The sequence below is a fragment of the Phalacrocorax aristotelis genome, chromosome 5 (assembly GCF_949628215.1).
Source record: "Phalacrocorax aristotelis chromosome 5, bGulAri2.1, whole genome shotgun sequence".
In the NCBI taxonomy this organism is placed as follows: Eukaryota; Metazoa; Chordata; class Aves; order Suliformes; family Phalacrocoracidae; genus Phalacrocorax; species Phalacrocorax aristotelis.
Window position 1 is genome coordinate 7825873 of NC_134280.1, and position 12613 is coordinate 7838485.

Sequence of the window (12613 nt, forward strand, 5' to 3'; positions counted from 1 at the left end):
TAATGGTTAAGCAAGTCAAGCACATGAAGCACCATGGCCTATATAACTTTTAGAGCAGCTGCCAATATGTTCTATCACCTGAAAGTATTACCGTCAAAGAAATAGCGTAATCAACTAAAATGCTCAAATTTGGCTTTTTTCTTCAGTTATCTGTAATTTACTTACAGTGATGCTGTTAGGTCTTGAGAACTTTGATGCTTGAATTTTCCACTGTTATTTTAATATAATCAGATTTTTCAAAACTTTTATTTTTATTCAAAATTTCTGTTGGATAACCTAAATTTGAACTCAGCTTTATAACATTTAAAAGTTTGTCCCAGGTTAGACCACAGATCGATCTAGCTTTTCGTAGGGCTGATATGGATGCTTCAGGAATAGTAGAAGGCAGGGCAAGCAAATAGTTGTAGTTGGCAACACTTGGTGATTTGTATCTCAGCTGCTTCTGGGTCACACCTGGCTTTATCAGAGAAGAAAGCTAAGTTTCCCTCAGCAATTAAAAAGATAAACTTAATTGTTTAGCCAGGTAAATCCTACTTCAAAAACACGAGAGAATGACTAATTCCAAACATAGATATTTCTAAAGAGAAACTTCCCAATCCTATTCAGTTTCTCATGTGGTTTTACTGTAGCTGTACAAAAAGACTGTAGTGCTAGAATACTTAGGCTTTGTTCACAGCTCTTAGACTGACTTACTCCAGGTGGTGCTAGTTAAACTGATGCAGATGCAAGTGATTAGGACTATAGTTACCCTCAGCAGTAGCTTGTACCTGCTTGTGCTCTGTCCTTACCTCCTTTAACTGGGGGTTACTGCCCCTCAGTAACATCTCCTGTGTGTATAAATATTTACCTGACCACCCTCCGACTTAGCTGTATGGGTTTTCAGGGGCAGAGAGAGGGGTCCTACTAATTAAAAAAAAAAAGCCAACCTTGTAAACTTGAAGACTGTTAACTGCTCCTTGCTTTACCGAGATCAGTAGTGGCTGGCTTGTCTGATGGCATCCTTGCTCACCTCTTATTATTTGCAGTTAAATTGTGGGCCTTCTACTTTCCTGCTTTCAAAGGGCTTATGTGGTCAAGTGATTTATATAAAGCGCTCTCCAGTCTTCTCAAGAAGGCCTGAGAAGTGAAAGATAAAGTTAATTTTAACAGTTACTTTTCATAAAAAGGAAAGAAATATTTTCTGATATTTGGCCTTTTGTAAGCAGGCTAGCAAACAGAGTGAAAATATATTTCCAGTGGGGGTGAGATTATCTGTAGGAAGTTACTGATTTAGAGTCACGTACCTTAAATACCTAAATAAAAACTGCTTACACAAATTTTTTTCTCACCTATGACTCTTGAAGCTTCTGTAATTGTTTGCTTATAGCACACTTTATATCATATTTTGGAAGACTTTCAAGATGTTATATGGTGTTTTAATGTACTATTAGTGACTGTTAGTGGAGGGCAATTAAGATGTCCTCTGTTTTAGAGAAGTGACTTACAAGCATCTTGCATCTTTCAGTAACAAGTCATATAGTTTAGACAAGCTCAGTTTTGATTTTCCCGCGCAGATCTAGGACTTCCTTTCAGTTTGTTGTTCTGCTGGTGAAGACACATCTTTCAGATAATTGCATCAGCTGACACATACAAGAGTGTATGTGGCCTAGAAAAAGGAACTATGCAACTTGTCAGTTTATGTATATACACACAAAGAACAAGCGAGCACTAAGCTTATCTGTAATTCTTTCCCTCCCAGGTCTTCCATCCCAGTTTGAATTTATTGTGGCTGGGAATATTTTAGCAAAGTCCTTCATTACTCAGTTATTATATGTATACTGAGTAACTTTACCTAAATCCTTAACTCTGTTTTGTTGTTCCAGCAGTCCATACAGTATGTGAATGTCCTAGTGCTCAGTACTGAGTCTAGTGCGGCGTAATGAAATTTAGTAAGCCTCCTATCCTATCTTTATTGACAGCATCAACAAAGAGAGCATTGTGGATGTAGAAGGTGTTGTGAGGAAAGCACATCAGAAAATCGGAGGTTGTACTCAGCAAGATGTTGAGCTTCACGTTCAAAGGGTAAATTTTTGAGCAAATGGAGCACTGATTAATTGTTTGAGAGATTATCTGCCTGGGCTGTCTGTCTATCTACATATATAAACTTTGTCAATAAGCAGTCCCACACCAGAGAAATAAACTGCTTTAAACTACAAATTTCAGTGTATCATATGTAAACATGAAATGTTTCTGATTTTATGAGGTTTGATTTTTAGAATTTCCTGATTTTATCTGTCATTGGAATTACAGTACCAAGTGAAATAAAGTATCTCACCAGAATAATTTGGCTGGGAATGCTTGTAATTCTAGTTTTGGATTCTTAACTGTAGCAGATACTGTAATAAAGAGTCTGCTTCTTTTTAAGTGCAAGCCAGAAGTTTCTTCTTTATCAGAAAGTTGCAATCTTCCCTTAATACAGTGTAGTGGAATACATAACTCTCAGCAAAAGTAAAGCGTCGGCTTAACAGAATGGAAGCTCTTGAAAACTAAAATTCCTGTAGCTTGTGCTGTAGGGCTGGAGGAAGTGCAACTTTATCATTTGTTTAAATAGAAAGTGTATTTAAACTTTTATGTAATATCCCTTCCTTCTAAAGGATTTCAACCAAACTGTATGCCTACAGTACAGCTGAAACACAGCCACCTGAAGAGTAGAGTACAACGACTATTATAGTTATAGCAGTAAGGTAAATTTTAGCTAGCAGTGTTGGGAAAAATCTGCAGATTCTGAAGAAACATGTTTTAATGTATGTGCAGATTATCATATGCTTGATTTTTCTGAAAGAATATAAAATTCACTGCACCTATGACTAGACTGTAAGGGAGGCAAGGTGTTTTTCATTCTCTGATTGTATTTTAGGTATCTCAGATTTTCAGTCTTGAAATGGCTCTTTCCGATACAATAATTTCTTTACGGAAAGAGCGGTCAGGCATTGGAACAGGCTGCCCAGAGAGGTGGGGGAGTCACCATCCCTGGGGGTATTTAGAAGACGTGTAGATTTCAGGGCATGGTTTAGGAGACATGGTAACGTTGGGTTGGCGGTTGGACTTGATGATCCTAGAGGTCTTTTCCAGCCTTTATGATTCTATGATAAAATAATACATTAACAAGGGGAAGAACAGGGTGATCTTGCTGGAATCAGAACCTAAAACTCTGTGAACTCCAGTAGTTTCAGACCTGGCATTCGTGCCAATAGGCTTGTCCCTCAGGCAGTATGTATTTGCTGAACTCGGTGCTTCCCAAAAGTAAAAAAGAGATATTTTTAATCTTTCAAAAGGAAAATAAAAACTAAGCACTTCCACTGTTTTCATGAGAATGTACCCATGTATCTCAAGTATTTGAATAAAATCACAGTCTTGCAGCTAACAGCCTATGCAAACACTGTTTCAAGTCTATGCCAGAAATACCCTTCTGTAAATCACACCTCCTTTTGAGCTGACTCTCATGCTATTTCTGTTCCTGTCTCATTTTCAGATCTATGTCATCAGTTTAGCTGAACCCCGACTGCCCTTACAGCTGGATGATGCTGTTCGACCAGAAGTGGAAGGAGAGGAGGTGAAAACTTTGCATCCTCGAATACTTCTTATTGTCTTTGTAATTGAACAAAAGCATGAAAGCCAGGCAGCTTCCTTAGCGCAGTGATTTTGGGGCTTCGTTAGGCTTGCATTTTGCTTCATTTATGTTAGAACTATCGCTTTGACATCTGCCAAACTGCAGTGGGAGGTCAAAACCAGAGGGTTTGCAGTTTTGTGTGTCTTCTGGATCCTCATAGTTAGGTTCTGCCTGGGACTTCTGGGAGAAGTTACACCTTAAGCTGTGCTACACTGCCAGTTTGATGTATGTTCTTTCTAGAATGATCTAGAAATGCTACTGAACTTAGAAGTAGCCCTTGGCTTTTAGCCAAAGGATGTTTTTTTTCTATTTATTTTATTTTGTTGTGTGAGTTTGGGGCTTTTTTTTGGAGATGTATGTATTAATTATGTATTTTTGCACAACTGTTTAGGATGGAAGAGCTACTGTAAACCAAGATACAAGACTGGACAACAGAGTCATTGATCTGAGGGTAAGGAACATGCTGTTTCATGCTTGCCTGCAAGTGTTTATTCTTCACATTTCCAATCCATGAAGCAATAAAAGTTGTGGACTTGATGGAAGTGTATTGCTGGCCAGAGGAAAACTAAACAACATATTTTTCTATTTGTGAGTGGCATTGTGAAAACACGGAGGTTTTTGAATCATAAATGTTCACCTTTCCTGACATTAATCAAAGATCACATACTAGTAGTTTAAAGGCGAACATTTAGGATTTGGCATGTGGCCATGTATATCTGGGCTTTTTTATTTACAGAAGTCAAAAGGTGTCTGAATAGGGACAATTTAGACACAACATTTCTTCTCAAATATGTAGTCTTTGATGCCCCAAAACTGCAGTAAGAGCTCAGTTGTGAAGTATAAGATGGAAGTTTTGAATTTAACATGTAACTGAGGTGCTGCAATGCATGTCTTGCAAGTGAAATTTTACCAAGCCATGATACCAATCTCATTCTATTTCTTCCACAGCATACATATATTTTTCTTTTTTTTGTTTGAAAGAGCCTTCCTCATCTAGGTCATAGATACACAGCCTTCTGTGAATTCATATAGCTCCCAAATATTTACTTTTTCTGATCAGCAGCAAAAAAACCTATCTACTAAATCACTTACAGAACTTTTATTTTTTAATGAAGCGGCAACTAACACTAAGCGTGTAAGTAGCTAGCTGTTCATATTGACATGAGGCTTTCTGGCCTTTTCCCATACTTAACTCTCCACAATAAAATTTTAATTAACTTTTAATTGAATAAAGAGTGTGCTTCGCTCATTTTTATGGTGTATCTAGTACTGCCTTTAAAGTTCTGGTAATGGCAGTTTCTCAGTAAATCATTCTATGGACCTGGGAAATAAAACAAAAAAAGTCATTTATTGGAAAATTTGGGAAAGTTCTGGCACTGAGGTGCTTAAAGGATTTGAACATCTGATCTCCTTATTTCAGCAACTAAAACTACTTGTGGAAATTGTTTTACTTGGACCAAATTTAATTGCTTTTCACTTGATCTTCTGTGTAATACTGAGCAACTTCCATTTGTGATTACTTTTCAGGATATGCAGTATCTCATCATATTGGTCTCTTCATCTGTGTCTTAAATTGCACCTTTGATGAAAATAATTCTATACTAATGGTTAAAAGTGAAAATCATTTAAAGGATCATGGCTTATGGTAGTGGTAAGGCAGTGTGCTAAATTGAATGGAGAACTCTGGGATGCTCAAAGTGCCATTTTTTACTTGAACTTCTGGTGATGAAGAAAAATACTCAACAGCACTCCAGAGAAACTTAAGAAAATCCATTAAATTAATGAAATGCCTGTATAATAAACTGGAAAGAGCCACGAAACCCAAAGAGAACAGATAAACAATACAAAAGGAAATAACAGTTAAAAATAATAGCTGAAAATAATGACATGAAAGTATCCTTGGCTGTAATTCAGATGAGGGCATCTGCAGAGTAAAACCTAAGAAGGTGTTTAGTAATGGAAAAAGAATGAAGACTGTAATGCCAGAATAAACCCAAGAGACAGAACAGAAAGGGGTTGGTTAAAATTATTCCATCCCTGTACACATTCAGTAATCCTGCAGGACTCTCCCAATACTACTTGTATATCTCTGCCAGTATAGTAATGGAACGTTAGTTATCAGTATTCTGCCTGGAGGGTACAGCTGGTGAGCTAAATGGATGCTGCGATAACTTTTTCTAACTTATATGTCCCAACCCTTGTTGGTACATCATTTATTCAGCAATGTTTGGCACCTTGTGTTGAGGTCTGAACCTTAACTCTGCATTCTACAGAAGCTGTTTTCCCCCTTAGCTCCAGCAGCTGCTGTGGTATGGTGCTAAACAGCTATTTCATGCTAAACAGGAATTCAGGTTAACTTTTTACAAAATTGATGAAAGGATGAAATATCAAATGTACTTCAGTACCTTATGTCTCATCCTCTGCATGCACCCATGGCTGGATGTAACCTGGTCACAGCTTTCCCTTGGTTAGGCTTAGGTATCTATCTTGCCTTCTTCCTATGGACAGAAAAAGTTTCTGTCTCTGACTGTGTCACATTTCTGTGTGTCTCTTCTGTTGCACACTTCATTATTTGTTTCGGAACAAAAGCAGATGATTTTGGAACAGTAGGCTCATGCCTATGCACAAGTTTGCTTTGTTTTGCAGGAGCTTTGCTCATGCAAGGGAAGATTCTAAGTTATTGTGTGTTATTTCAACCTGTTTTTTTAAAGGGAGAGCTGAATAAGCAGAAAAGGTATTTAATGGAGAAGGGGGAAATCGCAGTGAGAATACATGCACTTATATTTATATGTGCACATCCTAAGAACTGTACGCAGTGGACTCACAAAAGCAGGGACACAAAGGCAGCATATCCTGCAAAGTAACTGAACACCCCCCACCCCCCCACCCCCCAAGCAGTAATTGATTTTCAGTGATTTGTTTACATAGACTGGAGCTGTACTACAAATGGGACTTGGAGCCCTAATGTTTCAAATGCACTGTGTAGGTAGGCATGTTCTAAAGATGATTAGAAGACATGATGTGTTAAAAGCTCAGAGGGGTATGTAGAACCATTGTGGGCCACTGCTCTCCCATTCCTCATCTTTCTAGGAAAACCAAATCATGGGCTGTAGAGAAGAAATGTTAACAGGATAGTTCTAACAGAGATGCTGTGATGATCTGTTCCTACAAGGGTGGGAGGAAGTCCAACCACAGCTATATGTACCGTCTAGTTCTGGTTTCCTCAGTGCCCCAGTTTTTTAAGGAAGAAGGTCAACAAACATGAAAAATAGAGATACCATTTTTTGGAGAAAGATTTAACAAACTAGATCTTGGCTAGACTTAGACTAAAAAAAGTCCTTAGTATAGAATTAAAATTAGTTTTGTCTATTTAAATACAGTCTTTAAAGTAGTTAAGTAGTTTAACTAATTTTAAGTAGTGATTGACCAATGAGTTCACTGGAGAGGGCCAAATCTTGATAAAGTGGAGCTGTGAAAACTCGGTTATTGCATCAATGAAAGGGACTGAATTTCCAAAAATGGCATCACTCCATCTAGGTATGATATATACTGGGGAGAGTTTGATTATGATGCAATAGGAGGAGTGTGATTAACAATAAGGAAATTACACTAGTGAAGATGTCCTATACAAAGTAGTCTACAAAGATTGCAAGACTTCCATTCTTGTGTACATGTGAAAATAGACAGAGTCGCGCACTGTATTTTAAACAATCTTGCATTTTGTTTGCTGACAAAGATCTTCCAGAGGTGTCTGGTAATTTCTTTGAGGTTAGGGATGGGAAGTACCTAAATGCCAAGATCCCAAGGTATTGCTGTAGTTGTTATTCTCATGTTTGGAGGGAGAACAGTGATTATTGCGGGGGGCTTTAAAAATCCTTTCCAAAGAGCGATGGCTGAGGAAGAATGAATCTGTTCCTGATGGGTTAACTCATAAAATACAGACCACGTACTTGTAGAGTAGAAAAATGGGGGTATAGAGATGAGAGCTGGTAAGAAGAAGGAAGAGTCCTTATATAGACCAGATTTTCTTTCATGTAACCACAGGTGACCATGAGAAAACCGCTGTTGTTCTAAGTATCTGTGTTTCTCTATAGCTTAACGGAAGTCAAAACAGTCAATTGTGGAGATGTTTGATTTTTCATTCCTTTATTGGAACAATTAAAAAAGGCAAGTTGGAGCACTGATTGTGTTTTAAAATCTCTATTTTTCTGCTGTTCTTAAGTTTAACTGAAGTATTCAGTGGTGTGTAGACTTTCCATGTCTGTAAAAACACCTACAGAAACCAGATTTCATTAAGATCTTTGGTAGATGAAAAACAATTAAGAAAAGACAACAGGTGAAACACTGATTTTTGGGTTTTGCTTCTTAGTATGTCTTCCTCTGAAGAAAAAAAAAAATCAATTCAGGTTCTCATCAGGTTTTAACAATGGACCTGACTGATGTCCTTGCTCTGGCTTATTTTTGATGTCCAGCAGGGTTTTTATCTTAACAGTATCTGTCCAAATTTGACTTGATTTATATGTGTTTTGCAGCCCTGATGCTATAATTGTGTCTGCTAATGCATAGCTCATTGAGACCAAAGCATAGTCTTTTTAGGGTCAATATTACCCTGTTTAAACTGCTCAGGGAAGAGCATAAACATTAAACTGTGTCTCTAGTAGTTTATGGATGTCAGACTATGTTATATGATAATCCAACTGTACACTGATCTTAATGCAGTTTATTTCAAAATACTTGATTACTTCAAGCTTGATTTATTGTGTTGAATTCAATTTACTCATTGCAAAAGCTGTGTTTTTCCTGGCTGAATTGAAGCTGTAATGAACAAGCAGACGTACAGTTTATTTTATTTTGGGTAGTGATTTGGTGGTGAAGACATAACACGGTCCCAGTCATTTAGACAGCAAATTTCATGTTTTTATCTTCTTGTACTATAAGTAGTATTGAAATTTGAATAAAAGTTGACTTCAGTCACTTTGGGGTTAAACTGTTATTTAACATAAATCCTATTTCCCAGCAAAAACTTAACTGCTTGTATTTAGGGGACTGGAGCATCTCCCTTATGAGGAAAGGCTGAGAGACTTGGGTTTATTCAGCCTGGAGAAGACTGAGGGGGGATCTCACCAATGCTTATAAATATCTGAAGGTTGGGTGTCAGGAGGACGGGACCAGGCTCTTTTTAGTGGTGCCCAACGGCAGGCCAAGGGGCAAAGGGCGCAAATTGAACCACAGGAAGTTCCAGCTAAACATGAGAAAAATCTTCCCTGTGCGGGTGCCAGAGCAGGGGCACAGGCTGCCCAGGGAGGCTGTGGAGTCCCTTCCCTGGAGACATTCACACCCCACCTGGACGCGGTCCTGTGCCCCTGCTCTGGGTGTGCCTGCTCCAGCAGGGGGTTGGACGGGTTGATTTCCAGAGGTCCCTCCCAGGCCCTGCCAGTCTGTGATTCTGTGATATATATAGTAGAGGAATTGCAAAATTATTTAAAATAATGTATATTACTTAAAAGAATATAGATTGTATTATTTCCTTTTCTATTTAGCCTACTTTACGTGTTTAGTGATTGTTCACGGTGGAGGATAGGTAGTTACAGCAGGCAAACAGAAAAGACAGAGGTGAGAGTGGAAAAATTCTACAGCTGTCGTGAGAGTAAAAATAAAATTTCACAACTTCGCACATCTGTGCCTCAGTCACAGCTCTTTGAGATACGATCACATAAGGTGTTAACTGTCCCCGATTCTATTGAAACATTCGCTGGTCTCCAGCAACTTACATGGCTCTGATTATTCTAACACTGCAGCTTGTGTTGAATAAAATGTGAGAGTTATTTTCATAATCTTGCTTATGTTGTTAGGGAATGCTCTGTTCTATTATTAATATTTTCCTTGTGGCATTTAAATAATAAACTCACAAGTGAAATTAGAGTGAGGTTAATGACCAAAACTCATATTTCAGCATTGCCAGCTAAACATTTTTTCTGCTGTCTGTAACAAAGGTGATTATTAATGAGTTTTCCTGTAAAATCAACTCGGCAGACAGGTTAAAACATTAACACTGTTAACTGCAATAGTATTTAAGTGGCATAAGTTTGTTTCTGATCCTGGTTAGCTCTTGAAGGCATATTTACTGTCTTTGCCATAGTCTCAAATAAGACAGTTTGTCAGTATATGTATATGGAATCATACATATGGAGTAATCATGGGGCTCATAATAGAATGAACACTATAGGAAAAGAATGCCATGGCAAAATCTCTTCTAAGGCAAAGGTGAAAATCAATACATTTTGACAGCTGTTTCTGTCTTGAGTTTGCTGTGTTGTACCTAAGTGTGGTAGCTCAGATGGTAACTGCTACCTACCATTGTACCAAACACGGTAATATACATACCAGCATTTCAGTTAAAGACAGGGCAACAGACAGATTCACTCTCCTTTTGTCATAAACATTATACCAGTGCAGAGGTTGTAATCACATCTGAAAAGTTCTGATCCATGTGTAGATACAGAATCATCTTTAAAATCTGTGGAAAGTCCTAGTGGCACATAAAACTTTTGAGGTCATCCATTTGACTCCACTGCATGTTGACATCTGCATTTCTTTAGGAGCTTCTCTCAAATGTCTTGTTGGCCTGGTTTATTCTTAAAAGGAGACTGCAGTAACTCAACAGTTACCCTTGTTGGCAGTCTCTGAATGAACGGGCACTGAGACTCAGCCCCCTTTGGTAGAAAGATGAGTGGTCTTGTCAGATCTAATTTGAGGTGCGGAGAATTGCAGCTTGTTCTTTCCTTGGTCTGTAGTTAAATAAAAGCTTCGGTGTCCAGATCTGAGTTTGGTAGCTTTCATTTTTAAAGTATAATTTATCATTATAGAAGGGATTAGGAACACAGAGTCTTTGCTCTGCATTGTCACTAAAGCCAGGAGGAGTTACTCCCTGATGAGCTGTTGTTAGTGGAGAACCATGTTAGTTATTGACTGGCTGTGTTTCTGTGCACACTTTTAGGCGTCAGACCAAGTAATTGGTTTCAGATTGGGTTTAGCAACCATTTTTCTTTTTCCTAGGACTGAATGACTTAGGACTGCGTTCTTACCTGCTCTGGCAGAAAGCTGGTGTTGGTTCATCAGAAGGGTAGAGGAGGCATTGTTACTATATATACCACTTTAAATAAACGTTACACGTTTTGTCTCTTAGCATTTTTAGAAATTTGTCTAGTTGATCAAAAACTGTATTGGTAAACCCAAATGTGACTGTTCAAGTTGTCACCTCTTGGAAAAATGCCTTTCAGCTTCTAAGTAGGAGGTGGTTAAGAAAAAAGAAAGAAAATATCCCTTTGAATCATCCTAGTGATTTGATGTAACACTGCCAAATTGCACCCAGAGCTCAGGCTAAGTCTTAGCATATGTCTGATTCTGGGAGACCCGTATAAAAAAGGTGAAAAAGTTTAAAGGTGCTTTTGTAACTGTTGCTTAAAACCTCATTTCTTTCATTTTGAAAGTAGTGGGAGTAGGGGCTGTGGTTAATGTCATCAGGCAGTGAGAGCTGCTAGCTATTATTTACTAGTCTCAAGCACTTACACTCATGAGATCGTTTACTGGTCAGTAAAATTGCAAATAGCTCCAAATTACTACAGATCTGCAGTATTATTACAGTTCTGTGTTTTGGTTTTTCTGTGAAGTGATATCTTTTTCTTGCAGAGATGATGGATGTAGCTTTATTTCAATGTATCTACTGACTGACTGTTTAAATTTGGGCGCTTATATAATTTGTTTTGGTTGGGGGTTTTTGTTTTGTGGTTTGGTAGGAGTCATGTGAAAAAGCCCACAAAGCTCTTCTTACCCTAACTGAAAAGTTGGGTACCTTTTAGAAAGGAGAAGTAAACAGTGCTATGACGCAGATTGTCGTAAAGAACCGTGCTTTTAGTTGTTTGCAAGAATTCGTTAGGTTTTATATATGCTTCTGGGTTGCTAACCATCAGGTCTTAAACACTGCAAGCACAAAATCAGATATGGGCTCAGTGTTGACGTATTGCAGTGTTTTCAACATTCACCAGGGTTTTTTTTTTCCTCATGCTAAAACCAAAAGTGTTACAGGAACATTTAGTGTAGGTATTGCTAACCAGATAAGTAGCTTAAATGTGTCACATACATAAACAAAAGAAGATGATCAGTTCAGCTAAATCTGCTTTTGTTTTCAGCTAAATGTACTTTTGGAGTAAATTTTGAAAATACAGAACTGCAGTTCATGTGATCAGGTGTTATGTGGACTGTTCGAAATGCTGGGAGTTTAGACCTTGCTTTTGGGGTGTTTTTGTGGCAGTGTTGTATGTGGTTAACATGTGACTGTGTTTTAATGAAAAACGTTGTATTTGGTAGCCTTTAATAGACAGAAACATTTCTGCCTTATGCAAGTTATTGAGAGCTTTGCTTTTATCAGGCACTGTATATTACTGCAGCTGTTCTAGTTCAGTGTGCTGAAAGCTTTTTAATAGGTTTAGTGTTTTTATTCAGTTTCTTACTATAAAACCTTTATTTGCAGAAGCACATCTCATAAATCAGTGATTCTTTAAATGCAGAAATGACCATAGTGCCTCCTTTATAACTGAATATGCCATAAATTGAAATGAGGAGTTTATCTTGTTTCCTTTGCTGGTTTGGTTTTTTTTTTGTGTGTGTGTAATAAACAATTACTGACTTGCACTTTTCTCTGTTTAGGCAAATACAATAATCAAGTGTTCCTAAGAGAAGAAATTAATCCTTCCAGCTGTCCAGAAAAAGTAACAGAGTCAGGAAAAACTAACTTTGGATTCCTTATTGTATCTTTTTCTTGTAGACCTCCACTAGTCAAGCAATCTTCTGCCTTCAGTCTGGTATTTGTCAGCTTTTCCGAGAAACTCTTATTCGCAAGGGATTTGTGGAAATTCAGACTCCCAAAATCATTTCAGGTATTGTATATGTGATCCAGCAGCTACG

General features: G+C 37.8%; 1 protein-coding gene across 1 annotated transcript in view; it reads left to right on the forward strand.

The window, feature by feature from the left end:
• Positions 1 to 12613, forward strand: part of DARS1 (aspartyl-tRNA synthetase 1) — a 43290-nt gene that overhangs the window by 19396 nt on the left and 11281 nt on the right. The window contains exons 5-8 of the mRNA XM_075092837.1: positions 1959 to 2061; positions 3512 to 3592; positions 4041 to 4100; positions 12474 to 12585. Coding sequence (XP_074948938.1) covers positions 1959 to 2061; positions 3512 to 3592; positions 4041 to 4100; positions 12474 to 12585 — 356 coding nt within the window. The remainder of the gene's footprint in view (positions 1 to 1958; positions 2062 to 3511; positions 3593 to 4040; positions 4101 to 12473; positions 12586 to 12613) is intronic.